Source organism: Lissotriton vulgaris, chromosome 4_1, assembly GCF_964263255.1.
Source record: "Lissotriton vulgaris chromosome 4_1, aLisVul1.2, whole genome shotgun sequence".
Taxonomy (NCBI): Eukaryota; Metazoa; Chordata; class Amphibia; order Caudata; family Salamandridae; genus Lissotriton; species Lissotriton vulgaris.
The window spans coordinates 1,452,184,209-1,452,208,181 of record NC_141691.1 but is presented as its reverse complement, the minus strand read 5'-3'; the positions used below and the strand labels follow the sequence as shown (position 1 = coordinate 1,452,208,181).

At 43.7% G+C, this 23,973-nt stretch overlaps 1 protein-coding gene and 1 long non-coding RNA gene across 2 annotated transcripts in view; both read right to left on the bottom strand.

The window, feature by feature from the left end:
- Positions 1–4,984, bottom strand: part of LOC147724096 (desmoglein-2-like) — a 396,529-nt gene extending 391,545 nt beyond the window's left edge. Inside the window, exon 1 of the mRNA XM_086965676.1 lies at positions 4,783–4,984. Within this exon, the coding sequence (XP_086821802.1) occupies positions 4,783–4,815 (33 nt within the window). The 5' untranslated portion in view covers positions 4,816–4,984. The remainder of the gene's footprint in view (positions 1–4,782) is intronic.
- Positions 4,985–9,564: 4,580 nt separating this feature from the next.
- LOC147724095 (uncharacterized) overlaps positions 9,565–23,973 on the bottom strand; it is a 50,735-nt gene continuing 36,326 nt past the window's right edge. The window contains exon 3 of the long non-coding RNA XR_015310079.1: positions 9,565–9,672. This is a non-coding gene — a long non-coding RNA (uncharacterized LOC147724095). The remainder of the gene's footprint in view (positions 9,673–23,973) is intronic.

Sequence of the window (23,973 nt, the reverse complement as noted above, 5' to 3'; positions counted from 1 at the left end):
CCAAAATAGTGTATGAACAAGAAAACTGTAAATGGGGTAGACTTCAATGCTGAAAAGGTTGCTGTTTAAGGGTTTCAAGCAGCCTCATCATCAACTAAAGCTTTGCTACTTTCGCGTAGGATTTCAATCGAAACCTCTCAGTGGAGAACAACCACATTCTAGTTTACTACCCAAATAGAATACTAGAAATCTTAACAACGTATCTGTTAATAGAAAAATCTATAATTCAGTTCAACCTACAAGTGTTGAAGTGTTTCCCAGATTTAGTCCATATACCTAGGGCAACAGCCCATTCCACCAAATGCATGTTTAGTAAAAGGTAGCCAAGCTGAGAATTAATGAAAAGAGCCAAACCAGTGAAACATCTAGGCTTTAAGAGTCAAAACCAGCCAAACTGGCAAGAACAATTCTTTCTCACATTCTTACTCCATCTTGCTATTGGGCTTTGACTTTCTCTCTCTTGCCATCTTAAGTTTTCCCATGTATTTTACTCTCTTATCTATTTCTTTATGGCTCCCCTTTCTTCGCCCCCCCCCTTTCTACACCCTCCATCTCTCCACTTATCCCTTTCACATCCCTAATTTTCATTCACTCACTAAACTCAACTACCTCTCTCGTCCATGGCTTCTCCTGCTGTTCTTTTTCACACTCACTCTTCCCATCATGCTAACGCAGTTATCAACCCTTTGCTCTTATAACTTCGACTCAGTTCACTATTGGCTCAAGATTCCTCGGGGCCTCAAGCCGAGGTGGAGCCACATTTAAGCCTTCAGTGGCTCACCCAAGGCTAATGTTCAGCTCATTATGAGATATTGTTAAATGTATGTATTTGTGGGTACATCGTGCAGCCCTAGATCCAAGCAGCTGTGCATGGCTTAACAGGGTACATTTATTACAGTGGTAGTAGCATGTCCAAAAAAATACAGAACAGCATGGGGTGAGTAGTTTATCGTTCAGACCAATCAACCTTATAATGTGGTGTGAAGTAGGGGGATAGGACACGAAATAGTGACAGTAAACAGCCTACTGTACATTTGTATTTTTACATTAAACCAGTGGTCGAATTGAGTTAAAGTATTGGAACTGTGATGCCATTCAAGAAGGGGCGACAGGGTGAGTGAGCGAGCATAGCCGCGAGGTCAAAGGCATGGCTAAAAAAAACATGCGGTCACTTTTTTTCCTGTCTTTCACCTTCAGGTAACTACATATAAAATAGGCACAGCTTAAATGAAAAATAAATGCAAGTTAAGTTAATCAGTGGGAAATGCATAATCGTACATCATGAAACCTCTATTAGTTAATATACTGCAGAGGTCTGTATCCGTAAACAGGAGCCTCATAAGTGGATCCAGGTTGGTGCAGTGGAGAATACTTGTGTATATTTTGTATATTTAGTGCTAAGAAGTCTCAGTCTATGACAGAAAGCACTATGAATGTGCAAGTCATTATTTTAAGCTTGCATTACACACAGAAGATCAGAGGTTGCTACAAAATGCCCAAAAAGATTTAAGATAAAGTGCTTCCAAAATATAGATGTTAATAACCCAGAGCCTATTTAATGCAATTTTTTTAAGACGGTCCTTTAAAAAGCACACACTTCACAGCTCAGCTGGTAACTTCCTGGCAACAACTGAAAAATATGTGTCATCATTAGAAAGAGTTAAGGAATTCCATTAATTAAAGCCAATATCGGCTTGCAAGCACCCTTTTACATTTGCACATTAACCAGCAGTGCTTAATTTGTAAAAAAAGAAGTGCAGGTGCTGAAAATTTTGCCAAGGAGGCCACAGCTCACTTCTTCCTCCGGTGAACCCCACTTTCAACACTCTCACTGCCTTACTCTCTATCTTCTAACCTTGATCTGTTGTCTGTCCCCTACGTCTTTGCTCTAAGAGTCTATCTTCTCACTTTTCTAATTGTTTTCTATCATCGTTGTCACACCTGGCGTGTTACCTTATTCCCTGCATTTCTGATTTGCCCTCTATTCATTCTACCCCTGCCCTTTTTCCTCTTCACTGTTATTCATGCTCTGCTCTCTCTCCCCTCGATCTTGTCTCTTTACGATCACTCTTCTAGCAGTGATTAGCTCTGTCTCCGTTTTATCATTTGTCTGCTTCCGTTTCCTCTGTCCTCCTGACCTCTACATCCTTTCATTCTGTCTTCTCTCTTCTTAATGCTCTCTTCTTCACATCATGGCTGCTTTCTCTTTGTATCTGATTTGCTCTCCTTTTCTTCTACTTAGCTTTGTCTTATCTCTCGCCTCTCCTGTTGTTTCTTTCTCCTGTTTACTCCTGCTCTCATCTATAACACTGCTTCTGCCTGTGAGCCCTGTCGCCAGCCTGTACATGTCCCTGCTATTTTGAATTCTGTGTTTTCCTGTTGTCTTTCCTAAAGAAGAGGAAGATAACATGCGTTTTACTTTCTTGCCCGAGTGCAAAAACAAAATGTACACCAAATGAAAATTCTTTTTTTGCACATATTAATCAGTGCAGTATAACTGGGTTATTTGCAGAACAGGTAGCTGCTCGAGCACAACAGGTGATGTGACTACTAGTGCTGCCTGTAATTAGTAGGTCCAGGGATGGCGTTCGGCATTGGTATCCACTGCTCAGCTTGCTGTGACCCTGCCTGCTACAGCACAGGCATTGTCCTCAGCTGTAATGCTGCCAATGCCCGTAAGTATGGCTGTGGTGCCTACTGGACTCATGCACGCTCAGCAATTACCATGCTGGGATGTAGCGCAAAGATTCACAGGTGACGCCATGGCGCACAAAAAAGTTGTGTTGGGCTCAGCCGCATTGAGCATGTTGAGGATAGCAGCAATGTAGGGCTGCAGGATTTGCTACTCTGGTTGCACAGCAAGTGGAAAGTCCACACTTACTTTTGTTTATTCTTCCTCAAGAGCCCTCACTCCCAAGTTCCAAATGCACTCTCGCAGCTTCCTTACCTTAACTCATTCTTGAGCCAGCCCCCAGCTACAATTATCCAATGGGAGGCTTAGGCTCAGGCAGTGGCATGGTGCAGCAGACTCTGGGAATAGAATGCAAGACATAGTTTGCGATGACTTCTTGGATTTGTGAACGGCGAGATGACATCGCTAACTTGGTGATACACAATCATGCCTGCCCGGTCAGGCGTATGCTGCCCTGACTATGAACATTTACCAGCCAGAAACCATGCAATGTATGTTATTCTTTTTATTTTGAATTTGAACAATTAATATTGAGACCACCACCTGCAGGGTCAGAAATTGTAGAAGTGCAGGTGCTGAGCACCTGAAAGCTCCTGCACAAATTAAGCACTTAACCAGTAGTACTAATTTTCATTTCTTTCACACAAGCAGGAACTTTGGCAGGAAGTCTTGTTTAGCTGCAGCCCGTCCCTCGGTTTCACTGGGAGGCGCTCTGCATTACACTTTTGCTGTCCTGGAAGGCTGTCCTTTCACAAAAAGTTGGGGGGACTGCTTTCTTAAATTAAATAAGTATGGGCACGTCAAGCCCCTCAGATCCCGTACCACTTCGAGTACTGCAAACATTTACAGTTTCATGCAGATTTGAAGCATGTAACAATATTTCATTGGCTTAACAAATAACTCACCACAAAAGGCATTCAAAATAGTAAACATAGGCACAGAACATGTTTATCAAAGTATGAGATGACCAAGTCGAATTCTAAAAGCATCTCTGGCAAATTCAACGGTAGCTCTGTAAAAAATCATTTGCAAGAGCATCATAACAAAATGTTTACTGTCCATGGTACGCAGTAACCACAGCTCTTGTATAAAACTGACTAATTATTCTTACCAATTGGAAAGTGAAGGACGATTAAAATAATGCACTGAACTAGACGCAGTAATGCCATTCATGAGTTCTTTTCAGTCTTGTACAATGCGATCTTGACACGAAGAACGTATAGCGCTATACATAGCCACCGAATTACACATTATACGTGGTCGAATTCTTCTTTTAGGCAAGGTAGATTAAGCGATTTGCCTACAAACACAAGGTGTTTAGGAGACGTCACGACTCGAACCTAGTTCTCTTGTTCCAAAATCAGCATCTCTGTCCCTTGGGCCACACCTCACAAATAAATAGCCCACCCTACCGCTTTCTGTTTCAATAAAGTTATTTTTCCCCCAGTCTGCGCCATAACTGAAGAGAAGGAATTCTGCAAACCATCACCAATTGAAAGTGTGACTGTCAGTTAAAAAGGTGTGACTGGCCTCCAGAAAATCTGTTCAAGTCCTCACACCCACTAGCCTGAAGCAACACCCAGTTCTGAAGAGAACGGTTAAAATGCATTAATATAAACTTTAATTACCGTGTTTACACCATAAACAAACAGGAAGTGCAATTACAATTTAACATAACTGTAAAGATCAAAGTAGCAATTTAGTAACAAACATTTCTCAAAATGTCTACGATCTACACACCAAAAATTGCTCTCGAACAGCCTTTTCAGTTCAAAGATCGCCCCTGCGAATTGATGTTGAACAAACGTGCTACCAAACAACACTAAATTAGTAGGATGAAACAAAAACAACATTTCACAGTGGAGGGAGGAACGGTTAAAGTGATGTTAAAACAAGGTATGTTATGTATAAGAGTCTGCTCTCAAAAACGAGAATGAGGGTCGTACAAACTCAGCAGGAGTCCCCAAAAGCAGAATGGTGGGGAAACATTTGTTTTCTCCACACCGGAAAACTCCTCCCTGGAAACAAGACACCAAACTCTAACCAGGGAAGAGACCGGAATTGAGGTAGCCGGTGGCATAAACACTCACCAACAGCAGGAACAGAGCGGGCAGCCCGGCCATAGCAGCAATCTCAGAGCTCAGGGATGAGCTGCCTCTCCGGTCCCTGTACTCCGGCTTCCACAGCACCGATACGGGGGCTCTTCGAAGATCCCACACGGGAGTAAAATGGAGCCACCCTCACTCAGCCTGAGCCGCCAGGGAGGGAGGGGGGAGGGAGCGGCCGTTCCAGAGGGTGGGGCGGGGCCAGCGCCGGAACCCTAGCCTCACCTGCGACATGACGTCACGCGCTCCAGGGTGCAGGTAAAGGGATACCCCACGGCTTGCGACTCACCAGCCCCTCCTCTCCCTGTGACGCATTACTTATTTCTTTCTGCACCCATATCAGGAGGCAGGTGATCAGTAACGACCCGGGCATGTCAGTAAATAGGGGTCGCTGCTGACGGCAGTAATTCTTGAAGGGAAGCAATCTAAGGGAAACCTTGTCTGTCCACAAGCGCACAGTGCTCGAGTTCGCCACCAACCGCTACAGATTATTAGTAGTGATGGCACTCCTCCCCCCGCGAGGGCGGCACTGAGAGGTGACCAAACGCAAACTAGTGCCCACGGCTTTGGAAGCTTCGAACTTTATTTTAATGGTGTACATAACATAGGATTGATGTATTCAAATATATCTTTACAAAATATAAAGTCTGATAATTTTTGGAGAAACAAGCCCAGCTTGTGTCGTATGTATTAACATCTGACGCCAATTTCCATTCGTTTTAAGAAAGGCGACCCTCTTCTTCCTCTGGGTCTTTTTCTTTTTATTTAATATTGTATTTGTCTTTTATGTTTATTTCTTAACCGAAATAAAGATTTTAAATGAAAGGCGACCCTCTTCATTGGAACTAGATAACCTAACTACCCCAGGCTTACAATAAGCCTTACCATAGAAGTCAGGCTTTATCGGCACGCAAAGTGGAAAAACAGAAGACATACCTCCAACATCTATCTAAACGTTTCGCATCTGGGACATCCCTGTCTACATCTGTACTGCGCCGCCCTCAAACTACCCCACCCACACACTAGAATGTTACGTAATGTGCCTCATTGCTAACCAACTTGATTTCTATCCCTCCACTTGAATTCTACCCTCCGCAATATCCTGCTGCGAACAGTTCGCCGAACACTGCCACCTACATACACACAAGATCCCTGACTTACTTGCACATTTTATTTGTTACACATCATGACTTACATAGAACGTTTGACTGCCAAAGAAGAAACTAAAATTTAAGCATAAAAGGAATTCCGGCACAATAATGAAGACTAGAAATACCCAATCCCTTTATATTTAACTTTAAATAATGATCCACAAGTTTTTGAAATATTGTTGTCATTAAGAATCCGAAACAATTTGTTATTATTTCCCCCCTCTGAAATTCACAGAGAAAATAGCTTTTGGGGAATTCGGGATGCTGCACAAAATACTGACAACAGAATATTGTGAAAAAGGCTGTTTTTTATTGAAACGGGTGCACATCACAATTATAATGCCTTACAAAACTACCACCCCACTACACAAGATAGTTACCTTTGTTAACTATCCCCACCCCTCAGCAATTGGGACCTTTAACCTCCCCTGCATGTCTACAGCAACAGTAAACCTGTAACTAATCTAACTGCCTAATGAACCTTGAACTTCTTACCAAGTCTAAGCGTGATCTTGACTACCCGTTCCCTTTCCTGCTGTCAACAAAAATAAACTTGGCTAAACCAAGCCAACTTGTCTTCTCAGCTATGCACCTGCCTCAAAGCAACAACCAAGCATTTCCCTATCACCCCTGCACACATATTCCAACCCAAAGACTGTACAAAATAGAGAGGTACCCCTTGTGTAGGCCAAGGGAAACGGGGTTATTCAACCTAGGTAAGAGAAAGGGTTCCCTTAAGGCACAGATAAAGACAGGTATAAAATAATGTACCGTATGACTTAACAAATACATACAACAAAATATGGAAAAGTTAAAAATTCATTTATTTGAATATATTAAAAAAACACAATCAATAGGATAACTAAACTAAATCCCTGAACTAAAACAAGATAAAATTGAGACAATACATATAATTGCGACCTGCACAATTACAAGCAGACATAACAGTTACAACATACATTTGTTAGATACAGGTTTGTATATTCTTTTCTCCGCTCTAATATCACCAGAGTAGTATCACTACCAAATCAGCGTATCTATTATGGTTTTGGAGACTTGAATTATACGCTTTAGGTTGCGTCGATGCGTTTCGGTGATAACTCCTTATTATGATCACCTTTATCAAGACATACATTTTGTCTGCCAGAACCAGAGGGTATGTAAAATCGCCCTAGGAGTAAATGTCATGCAGAAAATTAGCATCATTTTTAACTCAGTGGACTTATAGCATTACTGTAGTTAATACATGGAAAAATCGCAACATATTTACAATTCATTGTCTTCTGTCATCTCTATTACTTATGTTGGTTACAATGGACACCAATTTTTATCTCTAGGTTAACAGGTGCATTTTTTCAAAATATTAGAAAAACCTTGGAAAAACAGAGAAACGATTTACTGGAAGTGGCTCATGGCTATTGACTTTGTCGCTCAAAATTTGGCCACATGGTTTATCGACAATAAAGATTACTGCAAACATATCCTGTATTTTCCCAATATGTCTTGAGATAACAAAGCAGTAAGTAAGGCTATTTATTCGGAAAACGTTTTAGAACCCTTCCTAGGTAACCCAATTATACTACCTAGATTCCACATATAAAGATTTTTACTAGAAACGCAGGTAAGGGGCACTTGGGGCCTCAGATTTCCCTGCTCTTGGAACAAAGTGGGGGGGGTACGGGTCCACTAAACCAGTTGAATTGTAACAAAGACCACCCAAGTTTCAGAGATAGACGTATGGGGTAGTCATATGAATATCAGCTTACCCTGGGAAAATATTGACGATCCTTTATAGGGATCACTGCAAGTTTCCTAATTGGAGCGTGGGCTTCTGTAGTCGCCTTATGCAATGCTGCTGGTAGTAGTATATTTCTGTTTCTGTGGTAACATGGAGTTTTGCATTAATGCATATCTTATATAATGCTACATTGTTAGGGATAGAAGAGATAGTTTAGATTCATGCCTACCTGTTCTGAATAAATGCGATCTTTTGTTGTCCCCCTGACCATAAAAGACCAAGGAAAAATGGTTGTGTTGTAGACCATAAGTATTGTATGGAATCAGGCCACAATTGCCTGCACCATAGGACAAGAAAGAAAAACCAAGGAATATGGGTTAGCTAGCGAGACGCCAATGACATAAACTCCAAACAAAATACAAATCCCCAAATAGCTGCATTTTCGGACTGTGAGGGAGCACAAAAGTTCTCTTCTACCTACTACCAACTACTGGGTTACCACAATGAAATGGTGGCTGGTATCAAAATGGCCCCGTTTTATACCTGGCCTGCATTATAGCCCAATGGAAGCCCAACCAGTGCAAAATTGTGGAGCAGTCGTTTGAATTGCTCCATTCCTAAAATTATCCCGGGGGGCAGGCCTTCCTTTGGTCGAATGCCCCCCAAATCCCAATTGGGAAGGAGGCAGCACAAACCACTGACACCAGAATAGTGTGAAAACGGCTGCTTTTTATTGAAACAGGTGCTCATCATAATTATAAACCTGGTCCTGCGCCATCCAAAACTACCACCTCACGAATCCAGATAGTTACCTATGTTAACTACCCCCACCCCTAAAAATCCCTCCCCCACAAAGCTCAAACCTGCAATTCTGTACCTCCTCATGGAATGATCCTCAGCAATTGAGACTTTTAACCTCCCCTGCATTTCTACAACAAATATTAACCTGGCACTAACCTAACTACTGAATAAACCTTAAACGTCCTCCCTAGTCCAGGCATGACCTTGTCTACCCATTCCCTTTCAGCCTGGATTGCCACTCTCAACAACAATTAAACTTGGCTGAACCATGCCAACGTGTCTGCCAACCGCCACCCAGAAAATATCCCAACAACTTTTCTTCCCCCACCAAACCCAGTATGAATTTAGCACATATCGAAAACCTTAGCCAGGGCCTCTTGAACCTGAAGCAGATACAATTGCATTCCCATGTAAGATAGATGAACACCATTGCTTCGAGAAAAAAAACCTCCACTGGAGACCTCCGGGCCTGGAACCAAACCTGAAAATAATAAAAACATGCATAAGAAAACAACATTTGCTTAGCAAATCCTCTTCCTGTGTCTGTGAAAAATAACTTTCTTGTGTGCCAACAGGTCCCCCCACAGCACCACAACGACCACAAGCGGGAAGAATTAAAAAAACACGATACTTCGCCCTCCCCACTTCCATTCAACGGGCCAGTGTTCTCCACCACTTTTTGTCCCTGTACTGCCCAAATCCTACCCCTCCTGCCACACCCGAGTAGCTTTGCACGTCCTACAGCAAGTCTGCTGGTACCACGAAGGGCACCTCATTAAAGGATTCCTGAAAAAAGGCAACATCCTCAAATCCTCTGTGGTCCCTGCTGATAATCGAACATGATGATGCTGCAAAGGTAACCCTGACAGAGATAGCTCCAGCCTCCTACAGAATATCCTCCCAGCTCTCACCATGTGCCATGCAATCTTTAGATGGCCTAGCAGGACTTGCACTTCTCTCATCATAATATTGTGCTTGCCTAGTATTGCATCTTGGAGTAAGAGCATAGTCAACTTTTTCTCCTCTGGTAAGCAAGCCTCCATAGATACTGGGTCAATCTTGATGCTCAAAAATGACAGTACCGTACTGGATCCCACTGTCATTTCCGGGGCCAGGGTCATGCTGAGGTCATCCATGAGCTCCTACATACTGTCCAACATGTGCTGGCAGTCTGTGCAACTGGACCTACTCACAAAGAAAAAGTCATTAATGTAATGAGTCACCTGCGTATGTCCCAATTTTGAAGCAACGGCCCACTGTAGGAATGTTCTGAAATGCTCAAAAAGAGCAAAGGATATGGAGCATCCCATAGGCAGATCCTTATCCACATACTACTGGCCTTCAAATTGAATGCCGAGTAATTGAATCCAATAGGCTGCACCTGGAGCAGGCCGAAAGCCGACTTTATGTGGCACTTAGCCATTAGTGCCCCTCTGCCTACATATTCAAAAATGGCCTAGGACAAATATGTCACTGAAACCTGTTCCTCGGGGATAGTATTTTACTGATCCATCCTCCAGCCAGGACAGATGTCGGATGAGCTTAAACTGACCTTTTTCTTTCTTAGGAACTACCCCGATCGGGGACAAAATGTAGTCCTCCATTGGCCAGTCATCAAAGCAGCCTGCCATCCTGTCCTCCTGTTTCTCCTTCAGCAGGTTCCTCCACACCACAGCTGGCTCTGCAGCAACAGACTTAAGATTGTTCGTCCACCTGCTCCCTCTCGGTCCCTGGGGCCCTAAACAAAAGCCTTGCCTGAACCCCTCCATCAATAGCTTGCCTGGAATCTTCCTCATTCTCATAGAATGCCAACCAAATTTCCAAACAATATAAATTAATGGACGTACAAGGTTTTTGCTCCATATCCATGTCCCTCTGACAGCCCCTGAACCTGGGGGCCTGGTTATTCTGCTGGTTCCCCGTGTACCCTGACTGCTGTTGCCACTCTCCCATAGTGGGGGTTTACTGACTTACAGTTCCATAACAAACGACAAGGGGGAGCTTGCCTGCACACTTAGAGCTCTCATAACAGAACTTGCAATAGTCCAGGGAGCAGATGCCTTTATTAAAATCCCAACATGCCCCAGTCTGCCCCCATTGACCTTTTCCATGCGCTCCCACCCCTCCTCGGGTGGGGCGGCCCTGAAAGGGCCAATATACTGTAGATAGGCCGCTGGCTGTAAAGATGGTCTTACCAAAGTTGGATTGCCCCATAGTTTGTTACCAAAGATCAGTATCTACCTCACCCCAATCCACTTCTTGATCTACAGGAATGGGCACCCTGACCTCATTATTATATTATCCCTAGACATGACCCCTGTAATTAATCTACTCCTTCCTGATCGTGTCCATGCATTTAAAAATTGCCACACACCTCTCCAAGTCCTTCTCACAGTACACACTTGTGTAAATTAGAAAAAAAAGCCATCCAATTCTCAATCGTGAGCGGTGCCTTAGAGCACTTGGCTAGCTCATGTCTCTCCTCTTTCAAGTCCTCCTTAGCCCTGAGCTCCCTGTGCAGCAGCAGCAGCATTTCCATATACTCCCTGTTCCAAATATTTTCTTTGCTGCAAATATAAGGTGGGCCCCCAGTGGTTTGGAAGCCCCCATGTGGGTAAGTTTCTTTATCTTCAGCTCTGTGCTTTATTTTCCCACCCTCTTCCCCGCTGCCTCCTCCCCTGTACCTCCCTCCACTGCCCCATATACTCCTTTTCCCACCCTTGTTCCTTCAACCCCTGTGTATTGCGCACCATACTCACCTTGTTCCCTGACATACTTTCCTTAACCTCCCGCTCCTCAACCTTCTTCCCTTCAATTAACTGATCGTCCGTACCTACCCCCATATCTCTCACATGCAGCACTTTTCACAGCTGCAGCATTCCCCCAACCCTCAAGTTCATTGCATCGGCACCCACTGACACCATAGCGGCTTCGGCGCGGTCTCTCCTGCCTTTATTACTGGGGCCAGGGTTGTACCCGTTCGAGAGCCAGCCGTTTTGCTGCCTGTTGCTTCCTGGGTTGCAGACCTCGACTGTCGTTCCTACATTGTCCATCCGATTGACCGGGCCAAAAAGCAGTACAGTGGAGAAGGAAATCTCCTCATGTGGCTCTAGGAACCCTGCAGCACAGATTCCCCCAGGCCCTAGTCACTGGCTGTGACCTTGCAGGCGATGCCGGTCACTTGGGCCCAGCATCAGCCCCTTGGCTTTGTGCGCTTGGGGCCGCCTGCCTGAAGTTAGAGCGGCCCGCTTACTTACCTCTTCACCCTGCCCAGCTGGGGTCCGGCAAGGTCGTGAACATGGCCAAACCGCCGCTGGGACCCCCGCTGATGCTCTCCTTGCTGGATGACCAACAGCCGTCCCAACAGCCACCACAAGATCCATGCACCCGGCCTCTTCCAGGAGCCATAGCTACTAGGCAATTTTTTACCCCGCATACCACATGGCAGCCAGTATAACAACAGGACAGCCAATCAATGACAAGACAAATCACCTACCTCGCACCTAACTAAGCACCAAAAACTCTCTGCTATCTAATAACAACCAGCAGTTTACCACAATGAAATGGTGGCTGGTATCCAAAATGGCCCCGTTTTAAACCTGGGCTACATCGTAGCCCAATGATAGCCCAAAGAGCCCAAAATTTCAAAGCAGTCGTTTGGACTGCTCCATTCCCAAATTATACCCGGGGGCAGACCTCCCTGTGGTCGGCTGTCCCCAAAATCCCCATTCTTATTATTCATACCCAAACTATCATGTTATACAGAATGTTTTCACTCCGACAGGACCGTAGAGTATTATTTGGCTCACTCTTTTAGAAGTTGCAAAGGTAAACATTCTTGTGTAGGGAAGTGTGGGGAAATGTAGGGTAACTAGTGAAAGCGAGGGCCACTGGTAGCCTCTTTTGAACTTCAAGCTCCAATTTACATAACGATAAATCCACCTCACACAAAATTTCTGTTGACAGTTTAGATATTGTCCTGTGTGTTCTACTGTCACTTTTAGTGGCGCTAAAGTATTATGAGGAAAATATACTTCGCAGTGGAATAACACAAAAAATTATGGAATGTGAGTAAAGCCCTGGGACCATACTCTGTACTTGTTGATGTTCTGTGCTGACAGGCCAATATTTTCTTTTAGATAGCCTGAGCAAAATAACTAGCCGTGTTTTGCTTTACAGCTGCAGAACTGGGTTGACAAAGAGACTATCCTCATGGAAGTACAAGCTGTCTTCTGCAAAGGAATAGAGACAATCGCTCAGACAATTTTGCTACATATGGTCTACGTTAGAATGCACCAAAACAAAGAAAGTGCATTTACGTCTGCCTTTTATTGACCAAATGTCGGCCTTCAATGTATTTACTAGGTCTAAATTATGGCATGGATTAGCCAGGTCGAGTATTGACAAGGCCTTGTTGCAGGTGATGGAAGTCCTAGATAAGTAAACAAATGCTTTAATTAATTATGGTACAGCTGAGAAATGTTGCAATACCTTTTTCGTCCTCTCAAGCGTTCGCCAAGGGTGTGTCTTAGTCCCTCTTTATATAGCCTCCGTAATAATGTTGATAAACACTTAGGCAAAAGCAACCCTGAAGTACATAAGCTGCAATAAGAAGATACTAGTACTCCTCTTTGTAAGTGATGCTATTGTACAGACACAAAATGTTGTGTGCAGCTTATTTCAGGAATTCGAAAATTACACCATTTTAGTAATTCTGCCCGAACCAAGCGTATGTTAATGACAGCTGCTCTAAGAAAGCACCCAAAGTAAATGGTCAAGAACGTCAGTGTTTCCACAACTACAATTATCTTGACATACACTTTAGTCACAAAATAGGCTTTCATGCTTACGTGGAAAATTCCTTGATTGTACCAAAACAAACAAGTAATTGTATTGCAAATTAAACACAAAATTGGGACTCAATCTCTTAGTGTGATACTGCAGGGTTCCCAGTCATGCTGCATTAGCTGCAGCAGTCTATGCTGCTAAACTGTGGGGTTACAATAAGACCAGGGATTTACACATCATGAAATACAGATTTCTAAGGTCTTAACGAAAGCTGGGTCCTGGAACCCCATTAGTTTCCCTGTAAATCTATTTCCAGCGTCAATGCACTGAGTCTTGTGCAGTATCGGCTATGACTGAGTAGAAAACAAATATTTCCTCATGATAGGGCTGTCAGCAATCACTGGGCAGCACATGTTAAAAACACAGTCATAATCTTAGGATTTGGTCATTTCTGGAACAACTTACTTGTGAAAATGGAAGGGTGGTGCCATGGGCGATTGGTTATGTAACTGTGAACTGTCTTCCCGCATTACATACGTATTGAAAAGTGGGAACTCAACACAATTCAAACATTTACAGGGTCTTTCCAAGTGCTACATGGATTTTTACTGCACTGTGACGTAGTATTCTTTAAAGAGATGCATCTTCCACTGTTTGCTAAATTTGAGCTGCGTTGGGGCGGTCTTGATTCATACCAGGATGTTCTTCTTGCTGCTGGGTGCATGAATGTAAAAGGGCTTCTACCTTGTTCTTTCTTTTATACATTGCTTAACCTACAGTCTGATAGTGTCCTGGCTGCATGTATGCTGAGATCCACCATAGATGTTGAGTTTGTCTTGATATGGGTTGGCGCTGGTCTTGATGGCTTTGTAAATGATGCCACTGGTTTTGTAGGCGGTGCGGTCTGACAAAAGGAGTCTATGGAGTTCCATCAGTATGAGGGTAATATGTAGGCCTGGGCGGAGTTCACAGAACTCAGCGAAGTGACGGGCTACTTGTAGTTCTGCAAGAACGGAGTGCACTAGGTGGCGCCATTCACATAGATTTTTAGCACCGGGTGTTTATCCCTCACTGGGAAATCAGCATAAACAGCACCATGCACAGCTCAAGAGGGTGCTGCTTCTTTCTCCTGCTCAAGTATATGTTCTACTGGAGCTGCAACTTCCTCAACGCGAACTGAAGATTTCTCAACGCGAGCACTAGCGGCCATCCGGAACCGCCCGCATTGAGAAATCTCGCCGGCAGGTGGTCTGGAGTAAGATTTTGCTTGCTCACCCGTGACAACTTAACATTGGCGAGAGTGAGCGAGAAGAAAACTCTGCTACACAGAGCAGAGTTTTTCGTAATTCTGCGGACTGCACGGAGTGGGAAAAACTCAGTTTGTTGAGCAGAATTTCACTCCCAGGCCTAGTAACAAGAACATATTTAGTCATGCCCTAATTGAGATGAGCTGCAGTATGTTTTATACATTTAATAGGTGCCCTGTGTTGTCTGCAAGGCCATGGAGCAGGGTGTTACCGCCATCTAGATCCAAGAGTGCAAGGACGCAGTTCTGAAGTCACTTTCTGAAGCGAATGGTTTCATTTTATTTAGAATAGAGAACTGGTACCAGACCATATTTGTATTTTTTGTCACTGTGTTCTTTGAGGATGGGGTTGGAGGGCAGGATGAATCCAAGAAGCATGGCAGCCAGTGAAAGCTGGCCTTCAACGCTGTCATTGAGCTGGGTTTGTACTGTTTCTTGGCAAATAGTAGGAATTCTATCTTGGTTGGGTTGAGCATCAATTAGGCCTAGGACATCCAGGTCTGGATGATGTTCAAACTGTGTTTGAGGAGTTGGATGTCTGAAGCAGTGAACACTTTAAATTAAAGTTGTTCATCATCAGCAAGTTTGTGAATCTTGATGCTTTGACTTGTGAGTAGATCACCAATCGGTTTCATGTAGAAATGAATTAAGACAGGCAACGTTATGGAACCCAAGGCCACTCCATATGTCCTAGGGAGTTTTTGGCACCCAGAACTACCCATGTGGACAGGCTGGTGTTCAATGGAAAGATAGGAGGAGAACCAGTAGGGGACATTGCCAGTGAATCCCATTTGAGACTCTTGAGTGCTTATGAGGGTTGCATGGTCGACTGTGTCAACAGCAGCTGAGAGATCCAGCAGTGTCAAGAGGCAGGGGATATCTTCATCTGTGGTCAGGAAGGCATTGTCTACAATGTGTAAAATAATGGACTTCATGCTGTAGCGTCATCTGTAGCCAGAGTGGTAGTCTTAATGTGATCTTGAAACTGGACTACCATTTCAATGATTTTGCAGAAGGGTTGTCAGTGAGTAATGGAATAGTAGTTGGCAAGGTCATCAGGGTCTAGTGTAGGTTTATTTAGGAGTGGGAGGATCTTGCCTGTCTTCAGAGCTTCTGGAAAGATGCCTTGAGTGAGGTAGGCTTTGACAGTGGTAAGCAGGGTTGAGAGGGCTTACCCAGAGACAGCTTTAATTTAACGAAGGAAGAGAGTAAGATAGCATCTTCAGACGATTTGGCTTTGAGGGAGTTGAGAATATTGGCGAGATCTGCAAGGGATAGGACTTGAAAGAATGACCAATGTAGTATTCTATGGGAAGTTATGGATGTAAGAAATGAAGCAAGCTTGGGGTTGATGATGTGCTTTCAGATCTGTATTTTTCACTGAAGAAGAGGTTGGAGGCAATGCACTTTTCCGTGGAGTGAGGAACCGGTGGGTCCAGCAGGAGCTGCACATTACTATCTAAAAGCCAACCCTCCTGGTACATTCATCACTATATTCTGTGTTCCAATTATTAGTGATTTTGATTTCTTCTGACTCAAGCACACTCTTAGGGCCCCATTCCTGTGCGGTTCGGAAGGCCTCCCAATGGCATTTGCTCTGTCCCAATCGGATCAGGAATGTGTCATTCCGACGAGGGCCCAATTTTGAGGCGGTTTCAAAGCTTCCGAATCATGTGGGTTTGGGAATGGTTTCTGACCAAATCGGATTGGGAGAGTCCAACCGACCGAGTACGATGTATCCGGATGCTTCCAGATACGATTTGGTTGAACTCTCATTGACTTCAATGGGAGCCTTTGTTCTGACCAAATGCAGGGGTGGCTGGGGAAAATCGGCATCCCCTGGTGCCTGCCACACTATGCATGGCTGGTAAGGACGGACCCATGGGTACTCTCATGTGCCCAATTGGGAAGGCTAAGGGTGCAGGGGCCCCCACTACGAGCTCCCAAAGCCTGATTCCGAATGCCGATTTGAGTCGGAAAGGCTGTGCATATCCAGCATCGTACTTGATCGTTCAGAAACGCAGAACGTAGACACGTACGATTCTGCTCTGTACGGCTCGGTCATTCCAAATGCCGTTGGGTTCGGATTGGGATATTCCTAATGCCTAACTCGCATCATACTCGGTCGGTCGGAAATCTTTCTGAGTTGGTCGGAAAGACACGTTCCCAATCCCATTTGGACAGAGCAAATGCCTTTAGGAGGCCTTCCTAACTGCATTGGAATCAGGCCCAGAATCGGAAAGGTTTCCTTCTTCGGTCCTCTCTTCTTCTCCAATGTGAACTGATGGTCAGAATGCCAGGGGGGCCTACTTATTGCAGAAAAGTGCTCAGAGGGGACCATGCTGTCACTAGCCAATAGGCTCTTGGGTCCCCTTCTTTCTAGTGATGAAGTTTCTGTGATGTGTGGCATCTGGCTATCCCAGAGTGCCCCATTCTTGCCCCCATCAAGATGACACAACCCTTCCTCGGTCACTGGTACTAGAATAACCCATTATAGAGGTGTGGCTACCTTTGGGCTACATGCCCACTGGAAAACCGGTTTGGACACACGTTTCCCTCCCTTAGCTCTGTCTCCTAATTGTCTGCAGGAACCAACGGCATGCTGTTTAAGAATGTTGTCACAGGCGACCCTTAATTCCCAAGTCTCCCTAGGTGGTTAGAAACCCATCTAAGTGTCAGTGCCTTTGTGTGGTCACTGGACTTTAATAGTGATTTTTAAATCTGGCCTGGGCATCAGGTTGGATTTAATGTCACAATTAATGTGATACCTTACTTGACTTTGTTAGGTTGTCCCATTCAGAAGTTAGCTCAGCTGGGGTGCCAGCTGGGAACCATGTGTTAGCCAATGGAGTTCCTAACCTTTCCACAGCAAAACAACAATTTGGAAGTGTTGCTACTAAGACATACGGAAAATGTTAAGTCTTACTTAGTAATATACAGCTCCCTGCCGTAGGACTCTATAGGCCTTCCTTAGAGGAGACCTACATATATTATTTAAGGGAAGTGGTGGCTTTGCCATTAGGTGTAATGGCAAAGTTGAACTGTCAGTCTGCAGTGGCAGGCTGGGGTCCATTTTGTCTCTGTCACGTGCAGGGTGACACAAACTGTGCTGTAGCCCTGGGTGAATACTGTCTCACATGCCCTGGGTACCTGGGGTACCATATACTAGTGACTTAAAAGTAAGTCAGTACTTGCCAATTGGGTATATCCAATTCAACATAATTTGGTATAGGGTTAGAACACTGGCAATGGGGTCTGGTTAGCGTGCCCCAGTGCCCTCTCTGAGTAAAAAAAACAGGAGCAACAGTCGAAAAAATATGAGGATGAAAAGTGGTGAGAAAGTTAACCCTTATCTTGGTGATTCTCATCATCTAAGTGGGAGAACCTGGAAAGGCCATCTGCACTGGCACGGTCAGTCCCGTGTTTGTGTTCCATTGTAAAGTCCATACCCTGCAGGGAAATGGGCCACCTCAACAAGTTGCAGTTCTCTGCTTTCAACTGCATCAACAATCAGAGAGGCTTGTGGCCAATTTGAATTGCAAAGTGAGCCCCAACAAGTAGGGTCTTAGCTTCTTCAGGGACCAAATCAAAGTAAAGGCTTCCCTCTCAATGGCACTCCAACACTGCTCTCTGGGGAGGAGTCACCTGCTAATAAAGGCAACTGGTTGATCTTGACCCTTGTCATTCAGCTGTGACAGTACTCCCCCAATCACATGTTCTGAAACATTTGTTTGGACAACAAACTATTTTCTAAAACCAAGTGCTTTAAGTACAGGTGCCGAGCAGATAGCTTTCTTAACGGTGTCAAAGGCCTTTTGACATAAGTCAGTCCATATGACTATCCTTGGCTGTTCCTTGGAGGTTAGCTCTGTTAAAGGTGCCAATATGTTACCATAACATTTTACAAATCTTCCATAGGACCCGGTGAGGCCAAAAAAGGCTCTGACTTGCATCTGTGTCTTTGGAGCTTCCCAGGCTGGATTTTGTGTTGGAGAAGTTGTACATGGCCTCCACCTATTTGGTGGCCCAATTACACTACAGACCCTTGCTCTAGCTGGTACTTCCTTGCCTTGATAATCAGTTGTGCCTGTTGAAGGGCTTGAAGCACTTCCTTGAGGTGGACCAGGTGGTTCTCCCGGTTGTAACTAAAGACAGCTAAATCATCCAGATATACTACACTAATGTTTTCCAGGCCTAAAAGTACTTTATTCACAAACCTCTGGAAGGTGGCAGGTGCATTTTACAACCCAAAGGGCATCACTTTAAATTGAAAGTGGTTTTCTGGGGTTGAAAAGGCAGGCCTCTCCTTGGATCCTGTCAGTCCACCGTCCCCTGAGACACAATCAGCCAAACCTCTTTAGCATGCCCTCAGGGGAGCACAGCCACCTGATCATAGGATGGGTTCAACGATTTTCACCTGGCTAGCAGTCCATAACATCGACAAATACCACAGACACATTTCCTGTCTGGTGTCTGGGAAAATCAAAAGAATGTATTCATTACCATACAAACTGTTGTAAGAAAGAGTCATATAGATATGTGGTTATATGTATTTTATGTAATCTTCCTCTCTTTATTGTCTTTTATTAATGTGGCTGAACTGCTTATATATATTGGTTTATTATATTTTAATACATTATATAAATGTATAGCCTTATATATTTGTTTTTGAACAATCAGCACATGGTCTAAATACATTAATTAGTAGGTTGCTTAGGGAGGTGTAATTCTTATTGTCTTTTCCAGGTCATAACATGGGAGAGGTGGTCCTGCAAATTGTCCCAAGGGGTACGCTCCACCCTTCAGCCTGCGGGTGAAGTTGAAGAAATGAATAAACTTTCTTGGCACTGGCTACGCTAAAGCCTGCTCATAAGGGAACCAGTCTAAAGACTTCCTGAGTTTGTGGGCCCAACTGCACTGCTGTACCTGATTTGTAGGATCTACTGGACTCTCTTAAAACTGTCCTCAGCACCAACACAAGCAGGCTTACTCTTAACTCCACATACAACCATATATATAAGTAACCACTTTAGAAGTTAGAGCTATAGTTGGAAAACTCACAGTACAACATATACACTAAAACATTCACCACACTCAGCAAACCACCTGCTAAAATCACCCAGTGCTTCAGCAAGGTTCGAGTTCTTTCATATGAAATTCCCTTCCAACTGCACTCAACAACCTACCTACTAGTGTTCAAATGGATCCTCAATGCCCGCCTCATCTTCCTTGAAAACGCTCACAGCCTAGCGTCAAAGTATTCTGTAGTATTCTGTGTTTGTGCCCTTATGGCACTGGTAGTTGGAACCCTGAGTGTTGGGAGTTCTGAGGCTGGGGACTGGAATGTTGACAGTTGGTCAGTTGGTTGCTGCACTATGTCCCTGTCGCTGTGCTGCTCTTGAGCCGAATAAACTTGAACATAAGAAGCTTCCAGCGTCTGTGAATCATCATTTATACCACAGAATTGATGGCGACGATGCTCAAGAGCATGAAACGGACCTGCAGTAAAATGTCTGTAGGGTTGTCAAAGTTAAAAATGTCCCCACTGAAACCACCAACTCTGGCAACAACTGTAGTAAAGATGTTTTGTCGCCCACTCTTCGCAGGAGTTTGAGAGTACCCAGGATTCCTGCCAGGTTCAGATAGTTCTTTCCTTCTTCTCAGCTTAGCTATGTTAGAAGTTTATTTTGTTTTGTGTACTGCCAAACTTTCTTTCTTTCTTTCCTTCTTTCTTTCGTTTCTCTTTTGTTTCTCCGTTCTCTTTGTGTGTCTCTTTACTTCTTTCTTTTCTTCCTTTTGTTTGCAGAAATGAGGATAATGTAGTATTCTGTGTTTGTGCCCTTATGGCACTGGTAGTTGGAACCCTGAGTGTTGGGAGTTCTGAGGCTGGGGACTGGAATGTTGACAGTTGGTCAGTTGGTTGCTGCACTATGTCCCTGTCGCTGTGCTGCTCTTGAGCCGAATAAACTTGAACATAAGAAGCTTCCAGCGTCTGTGAATCATCATTTATACCACATCTTCTTTTTCTGAGCAAAGGCTCATTCATCACAGAGGACTGCGCTAATGTTGATGACATACAGTTGTTGCTGACAGGTCGGTGGAGTAATTTGTAAAATAAAGAGGCGAACTTGCTCCTCCTGTGATTTATGCTGATTAAGCAGAGAACAATGCTTTTTTCTTTGTTCCTTCTTTACCAGAAATGTGCATAAACAATGAAAATGGAGTCTTTCATTGTTTTCCCCTGATGAGTTACAGAATGTATTTCTGTTGGGTGGGACCTAGCCTCAGGGTCTACTTTCCTGTTTGGTCAGTTCTGAACCCCCCCCCCCCCCCTTGCCCTCAACAGCAATTGATTTTTGATAGCCCTTGTGTGTATGCATGGACGTCATTTAGGGGTCGCAACTGCCCCTTGCTGCCACTGTCACTGCTTATGCGACGCGTGGCCTCCAAGGTGGCAAAATCAGTGCCTGACACAAAGGGGCAGCTCTTCCTAATGAGCGCTGGCTGGGGCTCCCCTTGCCTGGTTTCTGTCAATTTTTTTATTATACAAATAGCGAAAAATATTATTCCCTATCTGTGTAATAAAAAATGGAGTACATTAGCTGGAATATGACCCTATCTGGAAGCTAATGCAATTAAAAAAGTGCCTAACCAAATGTCCTTATGTAACGCAACTGGTGCTCATGTGAAATGCTCTGATACCTGATACCTTTGAATCAAGTTTGCGCTATATAAAACTCTGAAACAAAAATATAAATAAATACTGGTAAATGTATGCATGCTTGCAGGTGTGAGTATGAATGTGTGCGTGAGAGTTTATGAATGTGTAATCGTGTGCGTGTGAGTCAAAGTAAAGGTCAAACAGCGTGTGATATCACTTCCGCTACCCCAGGCACTTTGGTGACGTCCATGTGAGTATGTGTGCATGCATGTAGGTGGATTGCCTAGGGTAGTTGCCAAAGAAGAAACAGTTGATCATGGTAGGTGGTTTTCTGCAGGTGAGCACTGGGCTTCTTCACACATGGGAGAATAAGGGCACTAGGACTGATTGTTCTTGTACGGTGAACTCGAAATTGCTAGAATGTAGGTACATTTTGACAGTTGTCAAAAGAGCAAATGGCCTAATAACAATTGGCCTGAAATCCTGTGTTCTAGTTGGGCATCAGGTAAATACTGAAACCAACGGTGCTGTATTCAATGGATAGCTGTGCAACTACCACATCGTTCCCAAAGTTCTTGCTAAATGAGGCATAACCTGTGCAGTGAGTTTTGTGCTACTGACATACGCATGCTTGGCCAACTTTGAACAGTTTCCCCTTTCACATTGCACCTGTTTTTCAGGATTTATTGACAATCGGAAATACTTCACATATGTAGTAGTAAAACCAAAACTAGCAATTTTGATTGGGGTGCGCACAGGAGTTTACGTCCGAAATGGAATTTACAGACCAGTTGTCATGAGGCACTGAGAGTTTGCCCCATGGAGCATAAGAACCATTGCATGAACGTGGTGCTCCCCGCTGCTCTTCTAGGCCACTATACAAAACAAGAAGCTGTGTTACCACTCAAATTACTTTCATATTTCACTGTACTAACTCACCACTAATCCTTTATGGATTCCGGAGTAGCGTGCTGAAAAAGCATTATGACGCCTCGTTGGGGGCAGTAAGCGCTATATAAATGCATTTGAAATACAATACGATACAATTAGTGCTCCTGGTCTTATGGTATTTTTTTTTACATTTCCGTGTGTATTAATCCATATTTATTTTTTGCTCATTTTTGCTGTATTTATCCATTTTTATTTTGTGCTTACTGTATAAATGAATCTGCAATGGGTATTTTTCCAAAATTATTTAACTGATAACTGTAGGCTCACATTTGAATGTCCAAAACGTTTCAGCAGTATACAGTGCAATAACGTTATCTGAAAACACTTGCATTATAGAATAGCCGAAATAATTGCAGATCTGCACTTAATAAACTTAATTTGGAAATCTATTGTCCTTTTTAATCTCCCTTACCTCTCAATCTATGCCAACTGACCGGGCACTGATGATTGGCAGTAGAAAAAATATCCATAGGGGCCTATTTTACCTATTGTCCTGTATTTAAATATAAATACAGACAGGAAAAGAAATTGTTTTCTGTCTGTGTTTTTCTGTAAAAATCTAAAATAAAACGGAAACTGGGAGCCCTAAATACAATACAGATCTCTAAACTGACTGTTCTTTTCCACGATTTTATTTTTCCTGTATCTAAAGTAAGATGTACAGACTATTCAATTCAAGCATGTAACTGTTTTGTATCTGTTTTAGAGGAGAATATATATGCCGGGATGCCCTGGCTTTTCCCAAAAATATGTCGCACAGAAATGCCATTTTCATAGCTCGTTCGCCTCTTCGTGTGCAATCTGTGCCCTTCCCGCAGCTATAGGCCTGGCAACAAATACCTCTTAATCCTGTGAGAGTTAACTGCCAAGGGCGGAGGAGGTCTGAAAGTAACTTTTGTCTCGTGTTGAAAAAACGCACAAGGCCTGAAGGAAGGCAGCAGACCGAGCCAGGCTACAAAGATAAAAGTTGCACGGCAGAGGGGGTGGAGCGAAGTCTGAGTTTTGCCTTGGAAACCTTAGTGTGTGTTTCTTTTCTCTGGTGTTTTTTTTTCTTGTAGCTGGGAACGTGCATAAACGTATGTGACATCACTTTCACACGCAAGTCCTTGGAGGGTGGGGGCAATGATTTGTTCGCTTTCGGGGAACCATTTTTTCAGAAATATTATACCCTTCTATGAGTGAGTTAATCTTGTATGACAAGCACATGGCATTTTAGGCAAATGGATCATGGGTTTCATGAGATATTATGTCTGAACTCAATTACAAGTCCGCATAAGCACCTTTAACCCATGATTCCGCGCCCTAACTGCATGCTAGTATTGAATAATACTGCAGCGAGCACAAGGAATCAGAAAGCTTTCTTGTCGAATGATGCGAGAATGCTTACTTCTTTCGCGCCATTTTCCAGATTCAACAGATGGACAGCTTTTAGTAAATAACCGCATGCATTTGAAGTGCGGTGTCTCCTGATATATTTCATCCAAGAACTATGTACAAAATGGTAACCTTTCGATCGTACTAAATAAAATAGTCTAACATGATGACGTTGTGAGGTAAAGAAGTTGTCATAAATAAACACTTACTGCGACCACATAACCAGTGCAAGATTTTTTTCAAATGTGAGACTGCACGCAGTGGGAGAAGAGGTGCTTTAGTACCAAGGGATGGTTTGGTAACTGTTAATAAATGTATGATGTAGTCCAAACCCTGTAGGAGGCAGTTTTTGAGAACTTGGAGGTGCTTGCTGAGAAAGCCTCGAAGCAGGTGAACATAGGCCTGA